General features: G+C 43.4%; 1 protein-coding gene across 4 annotated transcripts in view; it reads right to left on the bottom strand.

The window, feature by feature from the left end:
• clstn1 (calsyntenin 1) overlaps positions 1 to 23,484 on the bottom strand; it is a 76,968-nt gene that overhangs the window by 25,557 nt on the left and 27,927 nt on the right. For 2 of the 4 annotated variants that reach the window (XM_071372123.1, XM_071372125.1), the window contains exons 2-4: positions 13,735 to 13,857; positions 3,262 to 3,291; positions 1,480 to 1,675 (exon numbers count right to left, since the gene is read on the bottom strand). In XM_071372123.1, coding sequence (XP_071228224.1) covers positions 1,480 to 1,675; positions 3,262 to 3,291; positions 13,735 to 13,857 — 349 coding nt within the window. The remainder of the gene's footprint in view (positions 1 to 1,479; positions 1,676 to 3,261; positions 3,292 to 13,734; positions 13,858 to 23,484) is intronic. The other 2 variants (XM_071372124.1, XM_071372126.1) reach the window with 1 other exon arrangement.

Raw genomic sequence — 23,484 nt, 5'->3', positions numbered from 1 at the left:
AATTTTAGGATGGCTGTATTGCAGCCGATCACAATTTATCATAATGTTGCATTACAGCTGGATAACTTTGATTATACTAACATAATCAAGGATAGTAAGGAAGGATGGCTCAATGTGGGCAAGGGAGAACTCTGAGATTGGAGACAGTACTCATCTTGTCTCAAAAGTAAAAAAGTGTTACACTATTGTATACACCCTTATATTATACTGGGATTATTGTGTTTCCATAGCTAGGGTTGACAGTGAGGACTTGTGAAGAGCAGAATCAACCACCAATTACATTTCAGTTCAATTTAAGGGGCTTTATTGGCATGTGAAACATATGTTTACATTGCCAAAGCATATGAAATACCTCTACATAATCAAAACAGTTGCTCTGTGAGAAGGTGTTAAAGTTCACAGATAGCCACTGGGGAGCCAGGCCCAGCCAATCAGAATGAGTTTTTCCCACAAAAGGGCTTTATTACAGACAGAAATACTCCTCAGTTTCATCATCTGTCCGGATGGCTGGTGTCTGACGATCCCGCGGGTGAAATAGGCGGATGTGGAGGTGCTGGTCTGGTGTGGTTACACGTGATCTGCGGTTGTGAGGGCGGTTGGACGTACTGCCAAATTCTCTAAAACGATGTTGAGGCAGTAGAGAAATTAACATTCAATTCTCTGGCAACAGCTCTGGTGGACATTCCTGCAGTCAGCATGCCAATTGCACGCTCGCTCAAAACTTGACATCTGTGGCATTGTGTTGTGTGACAAAACTGCACATTTTAGAGTGGCCTTTTATTGTCCCCAGCACAAGGTGCACCTGTGGAATGATCATGCTGTTTAATCAGCTTCCTGATATGCCACACCTGTCAGGTGGATAAATTATCTTGGGAAAGGATAAATGCTCACTAACAGAGATATAAACAAATTTGTGGACAAAATATGAAAGAAATGTTTGTGCATATGGAACATTTCTGGGATTTTTTATTTCAGCTCATCAAACACGGGACCAACACTTTATATTTATATTTTTGTTCAGTATAAATGCCAGCTGAAGTGTGGCTCTGGCCCCAAGTTCCACCAGGTCTGCCGAAGCCATGCCCAGTGAGACATGGGTGGCGGCCCGCGTAGATGGACACAGAAAAGTCTGAGCCTTTTGGGTAAAACACTGGGATAAATCCTGTATGGAAATGCACCATGATTGTGCACATTTTCCTTCCAACCTTTACTTGATTGAATATGTTGGCAATGATCAAATTCATAGACTGCAAGGTGAATTTTGATTGATGGACTCATCGCATCAATCTAATTTTAAAAGGACTGCTGGCACCAGCAACATAATGTCCTACCCACACAATTACACTAAGATCAGGTCATTCGAACAAAATTGAGTCAAGGCGGGAAGAAATTCCACACACTGTGGCACTCAAGTGTTGACTTTGCAAATTGGTCCCAGTACGGGGCCCTGAGGCACTACAGAGCAAGAGTCAGACATACTTGTGAGATTTCTTCATGTTGGCTCCGTCGGGGCCCTCTCCACAGTCATAGGCCTGGATGGTGAAGGTGTGCTCCTTCTGGAGTTCACAGTCCAGCTTGTCCTTAGCTCGAATGACTCCCTCACCCGTGGACTTGTCCAGGACCACTGCCTCAAAGGGAACATTCTGCCCATGGATCCTGAAGCCACAAATCTCACCTGAACAGGTCAAGAATCGAAAAAGTGTTTGTTTAGAAGGGGAAAGTTCCTTCTTGAAGTCTACAGTCAAATTAGTAAGAAAACACTATGTATACACAAACTTAAATAAAGAACAGCCAAAGGTTTTGGCAGCCAGGGATTTGTACATTTGGGGGCAGGGGGTGTCTGTGGAGGAAGCCAGAAGCATTGTTGTATGGGTGAGTACTTGAGGGGAGGGGAAGGGGGAGTGGGGACATTTAGCATAATAGTGGGTTGACTGATCACATCGCATCCAGTCATGCATGTTGAAACCAATAAATATGTGGACAGGCATTTCACAGGAGTACTTTACACCACAACAATTAAACTAATCAAACCAAACCAAAACGAAGAGGGAGTGCAAAGCCAATATTGGAGCAAGATATTAAAATCAGTGCATTTCATTGTCAGGCTATAAATTACAGGGCTATTTCAGAAGAAAAGAAGGAGTGAACATAGGAAAAAGAAAGGAAACCTAAATCAAAATATTAAAAGTTTACAGTAGAAGTAAAATGAAACGATTACGATAAAGTGGTCCGGTATCAAATGGCACTAAACCTAATACAGTGAAGAAAAACAAAATGAACAAATTAAAATAATCCATTAAAAGTTCATTTTGGAGTGAAGGAAGTCTTCCTGTGCAATTTTGCCTCGCACCCCAAACTATTTAGAAATGAATACAAAATTAAATAATAGAGGATCAAACCAGTACAATAGCAGTAGTCAAACAAAAGTACTGGATGAGAACTGGGGTTAGAAATATCAACTTGCTCGACATCCACATCAAATGACAACTGCAGCCATGCTAATGGTAGAGATTAGTGGTGGAAAAGATGCAACAACAGAAACCTCACAGCAGAGAGAGTTTGCATTAACAACCTCAGTGACTTTGCTTTGAAAAATCGAGAAATTACAAGTTGCCAGTGGTCAAAATCATGGTTATTGTATGAAAATCATCTTTAATATAATTTTTTTTAGTAATACCGGCACGTTTATTTCAATTTGGTTCTTTTTTGAGAGGCACCAATGATATTGGTGTGCAGTTTATTGTCCATACATAATACTACACTATGACAAAAATGTCATTATCAAATTTAATTTCCCAACATTTAGCATGGGTTTCACCAGGTTGTATTTTCTTAATAAATATTCAACTCAAGGCAGAATTGTTCATTTAAAGTAATTGTCTCAAATTGGCTTTGATATCAGTCTTGGTTGATTGTTCATAATGAATTTACCAAAATGACAGACAACTTTGAGACCAACTCCTGACTTTAGCACCTTTTCCCTGATTGTGGCTGAAATACTGTTAGGGTCTGCAAACTACAATGGATGTCTCATGCACAGATATTTCTAAGTACACGCAGCCCCACATCACACTTTTCATCCAGTTGTTGTATTTTCCAAAAATTTGGGGTGAGAGAAAAGTAAAAGTTAAACAAAAACAAATGGGGAGGAGATTAAAGAGCATGGCAGGAGTTTCTGTGTAAAAGTGCGGATGCTAGTTTGCGTTAGTGGGTTAATAATAAAAAACTGAGCACAAGACAGGAGAAAGAGCCCATCATCACCTTCTTTGGTGAAGGTCACCTCAAAACTTTCTACAAGAAGGGAGAGAAAATCAACCCAGGTCAGTCAGAAAAGTTGAATTTCAGAGGTTACACAGAGAGGACAAGATAGAGTTGAAGTCGGAAGTTTACATACACCTTAGCCAAATACATTTAAACTCAGTTTTTCACAATTCCTGACATTTAATCCTAGTAAAAATTCCCTGTTTTAGGTCAGTTAGGATCACCACTTTATTTTAAGAATGTGAAATGTCAAAATAATAGTAGAGAGAATGATTAATTTCAGCTTTTATTTCTTTCATCACATTCCCAGTTTGGTCAGAAGTTTACATACACTCAATTAGTATTTGGTAGCATTGCCTTTAAATTGTTAAACTTGGGTCAAACGTTTCAGGTAGGGCTTTGTGATGGCCACTCCAATACCTTGACTTTGTTGTCCTTAAGCCATTTTGCCACGTTGTGCAGTTGCAAACCGTAGTCTGGCGTTTTTATGCCGGTTTTGGAGCAGTGGCTTCTTCCTTGCTGAGCGGCCTTTCAGGTTATGTCGATATAGGACTCGTTTTACTGTGGATATAGATAATTTTGTACCGGTTTCCTCCAGCATCTTCACAAGGTCCTTTGCTGTTGTTCTGGGATTGATTTGCACTTTTCGCATCAAAGTACGTTCATCTCTAGGAGACAGAACACGTCTCCTTCCTGAGCGGTATGACGGCTGCGTGGTCCCATGGTGTTTATACCTGCGTACTATTGTTTGTACAGATGAACGTGGTACCTTCAGGCGTTTGGAAATTGCTCCCAAGGATGAACCAGACTTGTGGAGGTCTACAATTTTTTTCTGAGGTCTTGGCTGATTTCTTTTGAATTTCCCATAATGTCAAGCAAAGAGGCACTGAGTTTGAAGGTAGGCCTTGAAATACATCCACAGGTACACCTCCAATTGACTCAAATTATGTCAATTAGCCTATCAGAAGCTTCTAAAGCCATGACATCATTTTCTGGAATTTTCCAAGCTGTTTAAAGGCACTATCAACTTTGTGTATGTAAACTTGACCCACTGGAATTGTGATACAGTGAATTATAAGTGAAATAATCTGTCTGTAAACAATTGTTGGAAAAATTACTTGTGTCATGCACAAAGTAGATGTCCTAACCGACTTGCCAAAACTACAGTTTGTTAACAAGAAATTTGTGGAGTGGTTGAAAAATGAGTTTTAATGACTCCAACTTAAGTGTATGTAAACTTCTGACTTCAACTGTACATACTTTTGCCATATATGGATACACATTCACATTGAGAGTTTGGATTCAAATTTGACGTGCAAATCAATACACAGCCCAAAAAGCCCTCTTCCTTAGGGGAAAAGTAAGAAGAGGTTACAAAGAAACATTACAGTAAAAGCTTCTACTGCCCAAAGATTTACCATTTTGCACATGACATGCTAAGAGACAACAATAACGAGCAAAATATTTCTGCATTTCTTGGTAGGCTTGGGCTATATACAGTTTATACCGTTTCTTGAGGTATTTCGAAATATCGACGGTATGATTTTCAATACCGTAAAAAAATGATATGCACATTTTGTACTTTGGTTAGTTAAGTTTAACTAAGGAATCTACGATGAGTCAAATTATATCCAGCTCGGGGCTCCAGCTATGCACTTGCTAGCTATAGTTAGCTAACGGACTTTTGTACATCACGCTGTAACGTACAATTGACCTTATTTTAGGGCCCAAAAAACATAATACTTCCAGGTCAACTGTAATATGAATACCATTGTAAAGCACAATTTCTCCCCCTTCCAGCAAAATCAATGACGAGACCTTCATGCTGCCCGTCTCTGCATGACTGAAGAAGGCAATGAGCTCTGTAGGGTCTTTTTAAAAATGGGGGAAAGGGGGAGATAAGCCGTGTGGGCAAACAGCTTTTTTCACCCCATCTGTCCAACTTATCACCTCTAAAATGTAAATAAAACACTATAAAGAATTTATATAATGTGTCATTACATACCTATTTTACGGTGTGTGTCGAATTTGAGTCAGGTTTTTACGGCGGCGCTAAAGTTATCTTTACAAGTAAACAGCGGCTGTCGTGGCTTTTGAGAGTCATGATGGCTTGCAATGATGATACAAAAAATGAATGCATTCAGTTGTACAAATGACTAGGTATCCCCCTTACCCTATCCCTGTCTCTTTCTTGTTTTTAATCTGCGAGAGTAGAATTACACCTGGTGGAGACAGGCTGTACGACACAGAATTAGTTGCATTATGCGTGCTGTACGTTATGGCATGACACAATTTAACGTACAGCGTCAGAGGGGTCAGTTTTTTCAACTTTTCTTCAATACTATCGGGCCATTTCCATGTCAATCAACGCTTGAATAGAAACGTAGTTCACACCCCAGATATTGATGCCAACACAGTCGCTACAGTCGTTTGAATGCTGCGGTTGCGCACATTTATACGGAATGGGGTTAGTCAACAGTAAGTGGCTAGATGCCAAGATCAAGCTTCTTGGTTATAGCAGACATTCAATTTCCTGTTGCCTAAATTTTTTGTTCATCAAAAACAATTATATTATAGATAGAGATAGATAAAAAAAAAAAATTAAATAGCACCCCTTGTGTGCACATTTGGTAATACCGTATACCCCGGTTTGGTACAGAAACGGTATGAAAATGTGGATACCGCCCAACGCTAGTTCCTGATGAATGCCATAGAAAACAAAATAATTTAGGATGATACTGTAGCTTACTAGCCTACGTCAGAAGGTTTGGACACAGTAATAACAATGCAGCATTCATCTCAGCAGACCTGTTAGGAAGTTATGTTACCTTACTACTTACTCATTACTGTGTAGTCTGAATAAAAACGGAGTTCATCAAAACTCTCTTATGCCATTGGCATTAGACTGTACTCACAGAAAATGTGCTACTAAACCAAAAGCTAACATACAGTATTTCAAACTGAGCGTTGAGATACTTCACAGCATACTCCTGGGTCAGCTAACATTAGGCCGGTTCTGCTTGGTTGATTGTTTACGACCCGTATCCCTGGCCTCTCGTGGGGTGAGCTGTCCGTTTATTTTTCACCTAGACAATTAGAAATGGATTTCCCATTAGGGGCCTCTGTTCAGGACCAACCATGCGGTGGAAGCTTTGGGCCTCCCCCCACCCCATGCTCTCCCCAGCCCTAATGACAACATAGCTGAGACTCGGGAAATTCTACCCACAGCCTACCCTGTGTGCCTTGGCCCTCTGCTCTGGCTACAAGCCCCCGACATTTTCTACAAGACCTCATCCCAGCACAATGTGATTCTAGGCCCCTTGATGCCCTTTGTATTGCCGGTCGATGGCAGATGTCGTAAGAGTAGGCCGAAACCTGAACTGAGGGATACGTGACAATGTGAACTCCACAATGGGGTAGTCAAATGATGTTTAGCAGATCAAATGGTGACTTAATTGGTTCTGTGGTAACCCAAATTCTATGTTTTAGGGATACGTGAGAATATGAAATTCACAATGAATCAAAGGATGTTTCACAAATATCTTTGACTTAGAGGCTCTTACAGCAGCTGTTCTGACTGCACTCCTGTTTGTTATACTACAGCCCCCTTTCCTGATGTAAACACAGATTTTAGAGAGCTAGGCTAGCTCATCCCCCCCTTCAGTAGCAGGAGTTCCTGTCAAGACTAATCACATTTCAAGGAAGATAAATCATACAAAATAACAGGGGGATATTGGTAAATGGTATCAATGGTACACTAAGCAGACACAAACAAGCCAGATCAATTCAACTGTCATAAGCTCATTGTCTTGGACTAAAATTAGGAATTGATCTCATGTTAAGGCAAAATGTCCATACTGCATCATACTCCAATGTCCAGTACAGATGTCCCTACTACTCAGAGTCACATTATGGAATAAGTAACCCAAATGTTGTTGTGGCTAAATACTACAGGAGTCCTTGACTGTGTCCCTGTAATGTAGTTCAGGGCTTGGCTATTTCTATGGCTGCTGTGCTCATTTTCAAGCTTCCTGCAGCTTAAAAACCTACCATCGCTGCACCAGTGAACACACCCACACGTACACATATGGACAGGCTGACACAGCCACGACGATGCATGCACACTAGAGGTCGACCGATTAATCGGAATGGCCAATTATTTAGGGCCGATTTCATGTTTTCATAACAATCAGTAATCTGCATTTTTGGTCACCGATTACATTGCACTCCACGAGGAGACTGCGTGGCGGGCTGACTACCTGTTATGCGAGTGCAGCAAGGAGCCAAGGTAAGGTGCTAGCTAGCATTAAACGTATCTTATAAAACACAATAAATCTTAACATAATCACTAGTTAATTACACATGGTTGAAGATATTACTAGTTTATCTAGCTTGTCCTGCGTTGCATATAATCGATGCGGTGCCTGTTAATTTATCATTGAATCATAGCCTACTTCGCCAAACGGGTGATTTAACAAGCGCATTCGCGAAAAAAGCACTGTCGTTTCACCAATGTGTACCTAACCATAAACATCAATGCCTTTCTTAAAATCAATACACAAGTATATATTTTTAAGCATAATTTTTTGTTAATATTGCCTGCTAACATGGATTTCTTTTAACTTGCTTTCTGTGCAAGCAGAGTCAGGGTATATGCAGCAGTTTGGGCCGCCTGGCTCGTTGCGAACTCTGAAGACTATTTCTTCCTAACAAAGACAGCCAACTTCGCCAAACGGGGGATGATTTAACAAAAGCGCATTTGCGAAAAAAGCATAATCGTTGCACGAATGTACCTAACCATAAACATCAATGTCTTTCTTAAAATCAATACACAGAAGTATATTTCTTTAAACCTGCATATTTCATTAAAAGAAATCCATGTTAGCAGGCAATATTAAACTAGGGAAATTGTGTCACTTAGACTTATGGATACCACCCATTAGATAAAATACGGAACGGTTCCGTATTTCACTGAAAGAATAAACGTTTTATTTTCGAAATTATAGTTTCCAGATTTGACCATATTAATGACCTATGGCTCGTATTTCTGTGTGTTATTATGTTGTAATTAAGTCTATGATTTGATATTTGATAGAGCAGTCTGAGCGGTGGTAGGCAGCAGCATGCTCGTAAGCATTCATTCAACAGCACTTTCGTGCATTTTGCCAGCAGCTCTTTATTATGCTTCAAGCATTGCGCTGTTTATGACTTCAAGCCTATCAACTCTCGAGATTAGGCTGGTGTAACCGATGTGAAATGGCTAGCTAGTTAGCGGGGTGCGCGCTAATAGCGTTTCAAACGTCACTCGCTCTGAGACTTGGACTAGTTGTTCCCCTTGCTCTGCATGGGTAACGCTGCTTCGAGGGTGGCTGTTGTCGTTGTGTTTCTGGTTCGAGCCCAGGTAGGGGCGAGGAGAGGGACGGAAGCTATACCATTACACTGGCAATACTAAAGTGCCTATAAGAACATCCAATAGTCAAAGGTATATGAAATACAAATGGTATAGAGAGAAATAGTCCTATAATTCCTAAAATAACCTCAACCTAAAACTTCTTACCTGGGAATATTGAAGACTCACGTTAAAAGGAACCACCAGCTTTCATATGTTCTCATGTTCTGAGCAAGGAACTTAAACGTTAGCTGTTTTACATGTCTGTCACGATCGTGTGGCGGATTGACGGACCAAAACGCAGCAGTTGGAAAATAAGCCATCTTCTTTTATTTTACACCACGAAGATGAACACGACACAAAAACACTTTAACAAAACAACAAAATAACAAAACGACCGTGAAGCTACAAACGTTGTGCACTTACACACACTGGCTACAAACGTTCTTACATAGACAATTACCCACAATCAATGAGAGCCTATGGCTACCCTAAATAAGGCTCCCAATCAGAGACAACCGAAATCAGCTGTCTCTAATTGGGAACTCATTCAGGTAACCATAGACTCTCCTAGATAACTAACCAACATAGACAACGCTAGACATATACACTCAACACAAAACCATCTACTACACCCCATAACCCCTTTACCAAATAAACACCCAAAACCAACAAAACATAAACATTCCCCATGTCACACCCTGACCTAACTAAAATAATCAAGAAAACAAAGAATAATAAGGCCAGGGCGTGACATAACCCCCCCCTTGAGGCGCGAACTCCGGGCGCACCATACACAGTCTAGGGGAGGGTCTGGGTGGGCTTCCATCCGCGGTGGCGGCTCCGGCTCTGGTCGCGGTCCCCACGTCACCACAGTACCTAAACACCTCCTAGGCTTCCTCCAAACGACCCCCCTCCACCTTAACCCCATTGCATTCAGGGGCAGTTCCGGACTAAGGGGCAGTACCAGGGTAAGAGGCAGTACCAGGGTCAGGGGCAGTACTAGGGTCAGGGACAGTACCAGGGTCAGGGGCAGTACCAGGGTCAGGGGCAGCACCAGGGTAAGGGGCAGCACCAGGGTAAGGGGCAGCACCAGGGTAAGGGGCAGCACCAGGGTAAGGGGCAGCACCAGGATAAGGGGCAGCTCCGGACTGAAGAATGGCAGCTCCGGACTGAGGGACTGCAGCTCCGGACTGAAGGACTGCAGCTCCGGACTGAGGGATGGCCCATGGCTGGCTGACGGATCTGGCTGCTCATGGCTAGCTGACGGATCTGGCTGCTCATGGCTAGCTGACGGATCTGGCTGCTCATGGCTAGCTGACGGATCTGGCTGCTCATGGCTAGCTGACGGATCTGGCTGCTCATGGCTAGCTGACGGATCTGGCTGCTCATGGCTAGCTGACGGATCTGGCTGCTCATGGCTGGCTGACTGATCTGGCTGCTCCTGTCTGGTTGGCGGCTCTGGCAGATCCTGTCTGGTTGGCGGCTCTGGCAGATCCTGTCTGGTTGGCGGCTCTGGCAGATCCTGTCTGACGGACGGCTCTAGCGGCTCCTGTCTGGCTGGCGGCTCTAGCGGCTCCTGTCTGGCGGACGGCTCAGTGGGCTCATGGCAGACGGGCGGCTTTGCAGGCTCATGGCAGACGGGCGGCTTTGCAGGCTCATTGCAGACGGATGGCTCAGATGGCGCTGGGGAGACGGATGGCTCAGATGGCGCTGGGGAAACGGATGGCTCAGATGGCGCTGGGGAGACGAGCAGTTCAGTCATCGCTGTGCAGACGGCAGACTCCTGCCGGCTGAGGCGCACTGTAGGCCTGGTGCGTGGTGCCGGGACTGGTGGCACCGGGCTGGGGACACGCATCTCAGGGCTAGTGCGGGGAGCAGGAACAGGGCATACTGGACCCTGGGGACGCACATTAGGCCTAGTGCGTGGGGCCGGAACTGGTGGTACCGGACTGGGGACACGCATCTCAGGGCTAATGCGGGGAGCAGCAACAGGATGCACAGGACTCTGGAGACGCACAAAAGGCTTAGTGCGTGGTGCCGGAATTGGTGATACCGGGCTGGAGACACGCACCATAGGACGAGTGCGTGGAGGAGGAACAGGGCTCTGGAGACACACTGGAAGCCTGTTACGTGGTGTAGGCACTGGTGGCACTGAACTGGGGCGGGGAGGTGGCGCCGGAAATACCGGACCGTGCAGGCGTATTGGCTCCCTTGAGCATTGAGCCTGACCAACCTTACCTGGTTGAATGCTCCCCGTTGCCCGACCAGTGCGGGGAGGTGGAATAACCCGCACCGGGCTATGTAGGCGAACCGGGGACACCATGCGTAAGGCTGGTGCCATGTAAACCGGCCCGAGGAGACGCACTGGTGGCCAGATATGTAGGACCGGCTTCATGACATCCGGCTCAATACTCAATCTAGCCCTGCCAGTGCGGGGAGGTGGAATAACCCGCACCGGGCTATGCACACGTACAGGAGACACCGTGCGCTCTACTGCGTAACACGGTGTCTGCCCGTACTCTCGCTCTCCACGGTAATTACAGGGAGTAGGCGCAGGTTTCCTACCTGACTTCGCCACTCTCCCTTTAAGCCCCCCCCAAAGAAATTTTTTGGGTTTTCCCACAGGCTTCCTACCGCTTCGTCGTGCTGCCTCCATTCGCCGGTATCCCTCCTCGCACTGCGCCAGAGAATCCCAGGCGGGCTCCGGCACTCTCCCTGGGTTGATCGCCCACCTGTCGATCTCCTCCCACGTAGTGTAACCCAGATCCTTTGTAGGTTCTTTTTCCTGCCTCCGAGCTAGCTCCTCATATCGCCGCCTCTCTGCTTTCGCTGCCTCCAGCTCAGCTTTGGGGCGGTTATATTCTCCTGGTACCTCCCGGTCTAAAATTTCCTCCCATGTCCATAAATCCTTGTATTGCTCCTGTTGCCGCTGGTCATGCTGCTTGGTCCTATGGTGGGTAATTCTGTCACGATCGTGTGGCGGATTGACGGACCAAAACGCAGCAGTTGGAAAATAAGCCATCTTCTTTTATTTTACACCACGAAGATGAACACGACACAAAAACACTTTAACAAAACAACAAAATAACAAAACGACCGTGAAGCTACAAACGTTGTGCACTTACACACACTGGCTACAAACGTTCTTACATAGACAATTACCCACAATCAATGAGAGCCTATGGCTACCCTAAATAAGGCTCCCAATCAGAGACAACCGAAATCAGCTGTCTCTAATTGGGAACTCATTCAGGTAACCATAGACTCTCCTAGATAACTAACCAACATAGACAACGCTAGACATATACACTCAACACAAAACCATCTACTACACCCCATAACCCCTTTACCAAATAAACACCCAAAACCAACAAAACATAAACATTCCCCATGTCACACCCTGACCTAACTAAAATAATCAAGAAAACAAAGAATAATAAGGCCAGGGCGTGACAATGGCACATATTGCACTTTCTTCTCCAACACTTTGTTTTTGCATTATTTAAACCAAATTGAACATGTTTCATTATTTATTTGAGGCTAAATTGATTTTGATTTATGTATTATATTAAAATAAAAGTGTTCATTCAGTATTGTTGTAATTGTCATTATTACGAATAAATAAATACATTTTCAAAATTAAAGAAGAGGGGGGGGAAAAATCGTCATCGGCTTTTTTAAGTCCTCCAATAATCGGTATCGGCGTTGAAAAATCAGTCGGTCGACCTCTAATGCACACACCAATGATGTATGGCACACAACCACACACCATTCTCACACAGACATTCAAGCCGTGGATTCAGCATCCCTGCTCATCCCATCGAGTACAGTGGCACTGCAGTGAACCTTGTCTGTACTTTGCTGGGACACGCTGTCCACTTTCCCTGCCCTCCTCATCAAATGGGTGAGTGGTGTACAAAGAAGGGCAGCGTGGAGCGCTCCATTGAACTCCAATTTACTACTGTAAGAGGAACCCATCGTTGTGCAATGAATGGGCATTTTGATTCCTCTTCACGTTGAGTTCTCTATTGGGCTGGGTTATGCACCCTGTCGTTCAAATCAAATACATTAACAATCTGGAGTAGACGGACCATTTCATTGTGGTCAAGTTCTAGTCTAGAATATAACAGGAACATAATTTGTGGTATTCTTTAGTTGTTTTCTCTGAGTAAAAATGGCACACCCATCTCAGTTGATTAAGTACAGTAAATTCACTTAATGTGTGATAAAAAATAAAGGGGCAAGGGCACAACAAGGGACATGGGAGAGTTGTCTAGGGAGTACTGAAGATCACAGAATGAATGGGATGGAGGGAAAAAAAGCCATTCCCAATACCACGGTGCTTTGAACCTCAGCCAAAGTCAATCTCTTGTATGATTTTTAAAAAAGTGCCCTAATGCTGCCTTGGCACATATCAGTTTAATTGTGCCTCTCCTCGGAGATGAACATTAAAAGGGAAACTTCTGATTGATCTGGATATGAAAGGATCCTTAGGGTGGATATGGGGACCAGCTGCGGACCACTGTGTGGTAAAAACAAATCTAATATGCTATATCTCCCCTGGCAGATTTGGAACATAAACTGGGTGGTGCACTTAACGAAGATTAATGTAGAGTGTATGACTGGACTTTGCAGAAGGAGCACAGATGACATAGCTTGGCCGTAAATTAAAGAGATTAACTTGATGCTTCTTCACATACTAGAGAGGTCAAAGTGGGTTTAAGATCATATAGAGACATCAAGTAAATAGATTCCATATGAATGCTAACATTGTATCATGTGTAGCTACTGCATCCCCGATTCGCTACTGAAAAGTCTCTGGAGAGCAAAGCAGCATGAGTAACCAATGAAAACCAATAAATTATAACATCTTTGTGACTGCTCGCTCTCAAACCACTGACTTGCAGCATTGTACACCTGGAATTTTGGCAAATGATTCAATCTAATATATCTGTAATGGTTATATTTGTTCTCCTCGCCTTATGGTAAACGAAAGGAGAGAAAAAACAGAATCCATGAATCGAGGGGTTCAGAGAAAATGACCTATCAGGATAGTGTTGAAGAAAAAGCTAATCTCTCACCTGCGTAGCGCAGTGGGGCGTCTTTGTCCAGGGCGATAAGTGGAGGGTCCAGAAGTACTTTGTCGTCATTTTCTGTTACGATGCCATGATACGTCGTCTCGATCCATGGCTTGTGCTTATTAACTATAGAAGAGAGAAAGAGACAAAATTAGCACCCATGCATTTACATAAGAAAAACATCCAGGGTTTTGAAGCACCTGATTCTGGGACAGAGGGCAAATTAAAAGTAGAGCGGCCTGACCCGATACTTGAAACTATAGGACTACTGTGGGCCGTTCTCCCAATCATCTATTCCTGAACTGGCACACTTGAAGACATTCCAGCAATCAGCCAGCCTTCAAGCACAGGATTCTCTAAACACCTTCAGCTGGGCAGAGATACTGAGAGAGACCGAGACAGAGATTTCCCTCAGACTACACAGACCCACAAAGAATTTTAAAACAAATCCAATTTTGATATACTCCCACATCTATTAGGTGAAATACCACAGTAGCAAGATTTGTGACCTGTTGCCACAAGAAAAGGGCAACCAGTGAAGCAAACACCATTAAAATACAAACTATATTTATGTCTATTTATTTTCTCTTTCGTACTTCAACTGTTTGCACATTGTTACAAGACAGTACATAGCCAGTAATATAACATTTAAAATGTCTCAGTTCTTTTGAAACGTTTGCAAATGTAATATTTACTGTTCATTTCTGATTGTTTATGCCACTTTTATTTATTAACAATTCAACTTGCTTTGGAAATGTAAACATGTTTCGAATGCCAATAAAGCCCTTTGAATTAAGAGAGCGAGAGCACATAGGGCTCAAACAATGTACCTTAAATTAAAACTTTCACTCAGTCACAAGTTAAAGTCTATAGTTTTAGACTGCACCTTGCCTTCTGGGAGTTTCTACCACCCACCTACACCTCTGTCACGGCCCCGTAAACAAAGTCTGCTCATGCTTGGCTACACAATTCATGTATTTTTCTGAAAGACATCAACGTATTGCGCAAAGGCACTTGCAGCAAATCTAGAGGTGCTGACACAGTTTCTTCCAATTGAAGCCAAATTCTTCAGCAAAGAGCACCAAAGCCAGGTGGGGGTGCACCGCTCATTGCCCGCTTATGCCAAGTAATGGTAGGGGAAACATTGACTCAGCCACACTAAGTGGATGAGGTTTGACAGCATTGTCATCGGGCCAATGACTCCTGCAGCTTGAGTCCCAGCAGAAACTGTGTGGACCAGCAGTCTGGCTCATTAGAGCTTTGTGCTCTAGTCTGTTGGCCCGGGACACGGCCCCAGCTGCAGACAGGATTCACTTTTAGCTGGCGGCTACAGAAAAAGCTGCAGTGACTGACACATTTGGGCTGGATTAGAAACCTGTGTTGATGCGAGCAAGGAATAGTGGAATCGCACTCTCAAAGTAAATATGGAGCCACTCCTGAATCAGCAGATTGACTAGCTCGGTGTTGGTGATGTCAACACTGACACCGATGACTGTGTCCGACTCTGACAGAGACGGGCATGGGGCATGATAAGAAATACGGTAAGCTGACCAGGCATGTGTTGTCTGTTGGGATCCTGAGAGAGCGGTAATAGATTAATTGATCTGACAGGAAGACGGCAAAATAAGGAACTCAAAACAATATACACGGTATATACACGGTACCATTTGTATATAGCCTCGCTACTGTTATTTTACTGCTGCTCTTAAATAAATCAAAAATCTCAATGTTTATTATTTTTTTACTTATCACTTATTTTTCTTAAAACTGCATTGTTGGTTAAGGGCTTGTAAGTAAGCATTTCACTAAGGTCTACCTGTTGTATTCGGCGCATTTGACAAATACAATTTTATGTTGAACTAAAGTTCAAATGTCCTGACCTCAGAATGACCCATTGAGCCAGTCTTGTGGCTACATTCTGCTTATAGTAACAGCTTAATCAAAGGACCAAATCATAGGTTGCCCATAAAAGATAAACAAACCAAACACTATGCTTCTTTTCAAGGTAGTTCAAAGTAGCAGTTTATCTATGCCTCGTGAAAATGTGTCTATAGAGGACCATGAAAGCCTGCAAGTTACATCTACCTACCTACATTTTGTATGTGGCCTAGACTGGCAAATCCCATTAGCCATCTAAAATTTAACACAATTTTCCTTTTACATTTTCTCCTGTGCCAACATTTGGTTGTGCTTAGTAATTGTGGAATGGGAAACAACCATTACATGTTTCTATTACTAACACTGATTCTCAAGGAAATCATGTTGTAAAGAGACATTACTTGCTGAAAGACAACAAATATATGTCTTCCCTTTATATAAACACATAAAAATATCCAATTACATGACACCCGAGCTCTTGGTGCTGTATATTCTTTACATTCTGCCATACAATTTTAGGGTTATAAATTCCTGTTGTATTTGTTATTTGTTGTTGAGCTATTCAACCTTAGGCACCTGAATGAGACTGCACTGAAATACTGAATGGTTTCCTGTTCAAGAGATACACTACATGGACAAAAGTATGTATGTTGAACATCTCATTCCAAAATCATGGCCATTAATATTGAGTTGGTCCCCCATTTGCTGCTTTAACAGCCTCCTTCGTCTGGGAAGGCTTTCCACTAGATGTTGGAACATTACTGTGGGGACTTGGTTCCCTTCAGCCACAAGAGCATTAGTGAGGTCAGGCACTGATGTTGGGCGATTAGGCCTGTCTCACAGTCAGCGTTCCAATTCATCCCAAAGGTGTTTGATGGGAGGGCTCTGTGCAGATCAGTCAAGTTCTCTGACACTGATCTCGACAAACCATTTCTATATGGACCTCGCTTAGTGCACGGGGGCATTGTCATGCTGAAACTGGAAAGGGCCTTCTCTAAACTGTTGCCACAAAGAATAGTTTAGAATGTCATTGTATGTGGTAGCGTTAAGATTTCCCTCATCTGGAGCTAAGGGGCCTAGCCCGAACCATGAAAAACAGCCACAGACCATTATTCCTCCTTCACCAAAATTCACATTTGGCACTATGCATTCGGGCAGGTAGCGTTCTCCTGGCATCTGCCGAAGCCAGATTCGTCCGTCGGACTGCCAGATGGTGAAACGCGATTCATCACCCCAGAGAACACGTTTCCACTGTGCCAGAGTGCAAAGGCGGCGAGCTTTACACCACTCCAGCCGACGCTTGGCATTGCTCATGGTGATCTTCGGCTTGTGTGCGGTTGCTCGATCATGGAAACCCATTTCATGACGTTTTTTAAGCGCTACGCGCTTCAGCGGTCCTGTTCTGTGAGCTTGTGGGGCCTACTACTCCGCGGCTGAGCCGTTGTTGCTCCTAGACATTTCCACTTAACAATAACAGCAGGGCAGCTATAGCAGGGCTGAAATTGGACAAACTGACTTATTGGAATGATGGCATCCTATGACGGTGCCACATTGAAAGTCACTGAGCTATTCAGTATTTTTTATTTTTTTCACCTATATTTAACCTGGTTTAACCTGCGACCTGGCCAAGATAAAGCAAAGCAGTGTGACACAGACAACAACACAGAGTTACACATGGAGTAAACAATAAACAAGCCAATAACACAATAAACAAGTCAATGACACAGTAGAAAAAATAAAGTCTATATACAGTGTGTGCAAAAGGCATGAGGAGGTAGGCAATAAATAGGCCATAGGAGCAAATAATTACAATTTAGCAGATTAACACGAGTGATAAATGAGCAGATGATGATGTGCAATTAGAGATACTGGTGTGCAAAAGAGCAGAAAAGTAAATAAAATAAAAACAGTATGGGGATGAGGTAGGTAGATTGGGTGGGCTATTTACAGATGGACTATGTACAGCTGCAGCGATCGGTTAGCTGCTCAGATAGTTGATGTTTAAAGTTGGTGAGGGAAATAAAAGTCTCCAACTTCAGCGATTTTTGCAATTCGTTCCAGTCACTGGCAGCAGAGAACTGGAAGGAAAGGTGGCCAAATTAGGTGTTGGCTTTGGGGATTATCAGTGAGATATACCTGCTGGAACGTGTGCTACGGGTGGGTGTTGTTATCATGACCAGTGAACTGAGATAAGGCGGAGCTTTACCTAGCATAGACTTAGATGACCTGGAGCCAGTGGGTCTGGCGACGAGAATGTAGCGAGGGCCAGCAGACTAGAGCATACAGGTCGCAGTGGTGGGTGGTATAAGGTGATTTGGTAACAAAACGGATGGCACTGTGATAGACTGCATCCAGTTTGCTGAGTAGAGTGTTGGAAGCTATTTTGTAGATGACATCGCCGAAGTCGAGGATCGGTAGGATAGTCAGTTTTACTAGGGTAAGTTTGGCAGCGTGAGTGAAGGAGGCTTTGTTGCAAAATAGAAAGCCGATTCTAGATTTGATTTTGGATTGGAGATGTTTAATATGAGTCTGGAAGGAGAGTTTACAGTCTAGCCAGACACCTAGGTATTTGTAGTTGTCCACATATTCTAGGTCGGAACTGTCCAGGGTGGTGATGCTAGTCGGGCGGGCGGGTGCGGGCAGCGAACGGTTGAAAAGCATGCATTTGGTTTTACTAGCGTTTAAGAGCAGTTGGAGGCCATGGAAGGAGTGTTGTATGGCATTGAAGCTCGTTTGGAGGTTAGTTAGCACAGTGTCCAAGGAAGGGCCAGAAGTATACAGAATGGTGTCGTCTGCGTAGAGGTGGATCAGGGAATCGCCCACAGCAAGAGCGACATCATTGAAATATACAGAGAAAAGAGTCGGCCCGAGAATTGAACCCTGTGGTACCGCCATAGAGACTGCCAGAGGTCCGGACAACATGCCCTCCGATTTGACACACTGAACTCTGTCTGCAAAGTAGTTGGTGAACCAGGCGAGGCAGTCATTAGAAAAACCAAGGCAATTGAGTCTGCCAATAAGAATGCGGTGATTGACAGAGTCGAAAGCCTTGGCCAGGTCGATGAAGACAGCTGCACAGTACTGTCTTTTATCGATGGCGGTTATGATATCATTTAGTACCTTGAGCGTGGCTGAGGTGCACCCGTGACCGGCTCGGAAGCCGGATTGCACAGCGGAGAAGGTACGGTGGGATTCGAAATGGTCAGTGATCTGTTTATTAACTTGGCTTTCGAAGACTTTAGATAGGCAGGGCAGGATGGATATACTGTAGGTCTGTAACAGTTTGGGTCTAGGGTGTCACCCCCTTTGAAGAGGGGGATGACCGCGGCAGCTTTCCAATCTTTGGGGATCTCAGACGATACGAAAGAGGTTGAACAGGCTGGTAATAGGGGTTGCAACAATGGCGGCGGATAGTTTTAGAAAGAGAGGGTCCAGATTGTCTAGCCCAGCTGATTTGTACGGGTCCAGGTTTTGCAGCTCTTTCAGAACATCTGCTGTCTGGATTTGGGTGAAGGAGAAGCTGGGGAGGCTTGGGCGAGTAGCTACAGGGGAGGCGGAGCTGTTGGCCGGGGTTGGAGTAGCCAGGAGGAAGGCATGGCCAGCCGTTGAGAAATGCTTATTGAAATTTTCGATTATCATGGATTTATCAGTGGTGACCGTGTTACCTAGCCTCAGTGCAGTGGGCAGCTGGGAGGTGGTGCTCTTGTTCTCCATGGACTTTACAGTGTCCCAAAACTTTTTGGAGTTAGAGCTACAGGATGCGAATTTCTGCTTGAAAAAGCTAACCTTTGCTTTCCTGACTGACTGCGTGTATTGGTTCCTGACTTCCTTGAGCAGTTGCATATCGCGGGGACTATTCGATGCTATTGCAGTCCGCCACAGGATGTTTTTGTGCTGGTCAAGGGCAGTCAGGTCTGGAGTGAACCAAGGGCTATATCTGTTCTTAGTTCTGCATTTTTTTGAACGGGGCATGCTTATCTATGATGGTGAGGAAATTACTTTTAAAGAATGACCAGGCATCCTCAACTGACGGGATTAGGTCGATATCCTTCCAGGATACCCGGGCCAGGTCGATTAGAAAGGCCTGCTCGCAGAAGTGTTTTAGGAAGCGTTTGACAGTGATGAGGGGTGGTCGTTTGACCGCGGACCCATAGCGGATACAGGCAATGAGGCAGTGATCGCTGAGATCCTGATTGAAAACAGCAGAGGTGTATTTGGAGGGCAAGTTGGTCAGGATAATGTCTATGAGGGTGCCCATGTTTACGGATTTAGGGTTGTACCTGGTGGGTTCCTTGATGATTTGTGTGAGATTGAGGGCATCTAGCTTAGATTGTAGGACTGCCGGGGTGTTAAGCATATCCCAGTTTAGGTCACCTAACAGAACGAACTCTGAAGCTAGATGGGGGGCGATCAATTCACAAATGGTGTCGGGGGCCGATAGCAGGCGGCAACAGTAAGAGACTTAGTTCTGGAGAGGTACATTTTAAAAATTATAAGTTCAAACTGTTTGGGTATTGACCTGGAAAGTATGACAGAACTTTGCAGGCTATCTCTGCAGTAGATTGCAACTCCTCCCCCTTTGGCAGTTCTATCTTGACGGAAAATGTTGTAGCTGGGTATGGAAATCTCAGAATTGTTGTTGGCCTTCCTAAGCCAGTATTCAGACACGGCTAGGACATCAGGGTTGGCGGAGTGTGCTAAAGCAGTGAGTAAAGCAAACTTAGGGAGGAGGCTTCTGATGTTGACATGCATGAAACCAAGGTTTTTTATATCACAGAAGTCAACAAAATGAGGGTGCCTGGGGACACACCTCCACATCACCCGAGGAACAGAGGAGGAGTAGGATGAGGGTACGGCTAAAGGCTATCAAAACTGGTCGCCTAGAGCGTTGGGGACAAAGAATAAAAGGAGCTAGATTCAGGGCAAAATGTGCAGACAGGAGTATGGTGGGGTGCGGGTACAGCGGAGGTAAGCCCAGGCACTGAGTGATGATAAGAGAATGGGCCGATCTACTGTCAATGTTTGTCTATGGAGAGTGCATGGCCGTGTGCTCAATAGTATACACCTGTCAGCAACGGGTGTGGCTGAAATAGCCGAATCCACTCATTTGAAGTGGTGTCCACATACTTTTGTCATGTAGTGTACCTCCGGATTACATAAAAGACATGTAGGCTACAACTTTGGAATAACTTGAATAATTAAGTACAACTAAGTAGCCATGATGATATGACAGGATAGACTAAGTAATGTGTTAAATTATATCATGTCACTTTGTAAAATATTATTTTTACTATCACGTAATCCATATATACCCTCATTACAGCCCTAATATCCGTTTCATATTTTGATAATACTTTGAAACATTTGATAAGATCAATTTAGCTATTACTTTATATTCACCCTCTCTCTCCAGTCATATGAAAAACCAAATGGAAAATCCCAGAGCATATACACAGAGTATAACTCCCCCACAGCCTCAAATCGTCGGGGAATGGACTCTACAAGGTGTCGAAAGCGTTCCACAGGGATACTGACTGGAAGTCAACCGATTAAATCGGCATGGCCGATTAATTAGGGCTGATTTCAAGTTGCTAGCTGGCATTAAACTTATCTTATAAAAAACAAATCAATCTTAAATAATCACTAGTTAACTACACATGGTTGATGATATTACTAGTTTAACTAGCTTGTCCTGTGTTGCAAATAATCAATGTGGTGCCTGTTAATTTATCATCGAATCACAGCCTACTTCGCCAAACGGGTGATGATTTAACAAGCTCATTCGCATAAAAAACACTGTCGTTACACCAATGTACCTAACCATAAACATCAATGCCTTTCTTAAAATCAATACACAAGTATATATTTTTAAACCTGCATATTTAGTTAAAAGAAATTCATGTTAGCTGGCAATATTAACTCGGGAAATTGTGTCACTTCTCTTGTGTTCTGTGCAAGCAGAGTCAGGGTATATGCAGCAGTTTGGGCCGCCTGGCTCGTTGCGAACTGTGTTCGACCATTTCTTCCTAACAAAGACCATTTCTTCCTAACAAAGACCGTAGTTAATTTGCCAGAATTTTACATAATTATGACATAACATTTAAGGTTGTGCAATGTAACAGCAATATTTAGACTTATGGATGCCACCCGTTCGATAAAATATGGAATGGTTCCGTATTTCACTGAAAGAATTAACGTTTTGTTTTCGAAATGATAGTTTCCGGATTTGACCATATTAATAACCAAAGGCTCATATTTCTGTGTGTTTATTATATTATAATTAAGTCTATGATTTGATATTTGATAGAGCAGTCTGACTGGCAATACTAAAGTGCCTATAAGAACATCCAATAGTCAAAGGTATATGAAACACAAATGGTATAGAGAGAAATAGTCCTATAATAACTACAACCTAAAACCTCTTAACTGGGAATATTGAATACTCCTGTTAAAAGGAACCATCACCTTTCATATGTCCTCATGTTCTGAGCAAGGAACTTAAACGTTAGCTTTTTTACATGGCACTTATTGCACTTTTACTTTCTTCTCCAACACTGTGTTTTTGCATTATTTAAAACAAATTGAACATGTTTCATTATTTATTTGAGACTAAATGTATTTTTATTTATGTATTATATTAAGTTAAAATAAAAGTGTTCATTCAGTATTGTTGTAATTGTCATTATTACAAATATATATATATATAATTATATATATATATAATTAATTATATACAATTAATCAATATCGGCTTTTTTTGGTCCTCCATTAAATCAGTATCGGTAAGGGCGTTGAAAAATCATAATCGGTCGACCTCTAATACTGACCCATGTTGACTCCAATACTTCCTACAGTTGTGTCAAGTTGGCTGGATGTCCTTTGTTGAGTGTGAAAAACCCAGCAGCATTGCAGATCTTACATTTTAGTCATTTAGCAGACGCTCTTATGCAGAGCGACTTACAGTAGAGTGCATACATTTTATAATTTTTTTTTTTTTTTACATACTGAGACAAGGATATCCCTACCGGCCAAACCCTCCCTACCGGCCAAACCCTCCCTAACCCGGACGACGCTATGCCAATTGTGCGTCGCCCCACGGATCTCCCGGTTGCGGCCGGCTGCGACAGAGCCTGGGTGCGAACCCAGCCCAGCCTGGGCGTGAACCCAGAGACTCTGGTGGCGCAGCTAGCACTGCGATGCAGTGCCCTAGACCACTGCGCCACCCGGGAGATCACTATCTTCATATAAATCAGTACGCCTGGCTCCTTCTACAATACCCAGTTCAAAAAGGCACATACATATTTTGTCTTGCCAATTCACCATCTGAATGGCACACATACACAATTCATGTCGCAATTGTCTTATGGCTTAAAATCCTTTTTTAACCCGTCTCCTCCCCTTCATCTACACTAATAAATGACATCAATAAGGGAACATAGCTTTCACCTGGATTCACCTGGTCAGTCTGTCATGGAAAGAGTAGGTGTTCTTAATAATCTGTATACACAATGTGTAATCTAAATATATGGCTCTGGGAGACCTAATGGGGTTTTTGAGGGCTTGCAGTGTTGGGCTCTTTCTGTGAATCAGAATGGATGGAGCACCGAAAATGCCTTAACAGCATGTCTCACATGACCTGAAGTGTGGTGGTTGTCTATAGACAGATTGCAAGACCAGACTACCTCGATAAGCTGCTTTAAGTCTCCACAGAATCTCAACCCAACAGAGGGATAGTTAGGTCACATCCGTGGGCAAGCTGCTTTTCCAATGATCAACCACACCATAACTTGGAACAGCCTAATGTTTGAGTGTCCTAACTACATGGAATAACCTTATATATCACAGCACTACGCCATTCTTTCTAGTATGTGAAGC

Source organism: Salvelinus alpinus, chromosome 28 (assembly GCF_045679555.1).
Source record: "Salvelinus alpinus chromosome 28, SLU_Salpinus.1, whole genome shotgun sequence".
NCBI lineage: Eukaryota > Metazoa > Chordata > Actinopteri > Salmoniformes > Salmonidae > Salvelinus > Salvelinus alpinus.
The sequence above is the reverse complement of the archived record's forward strand: the minus strand, read 5'-3'. Positions and strand labels throughout refer to the sequence as shown.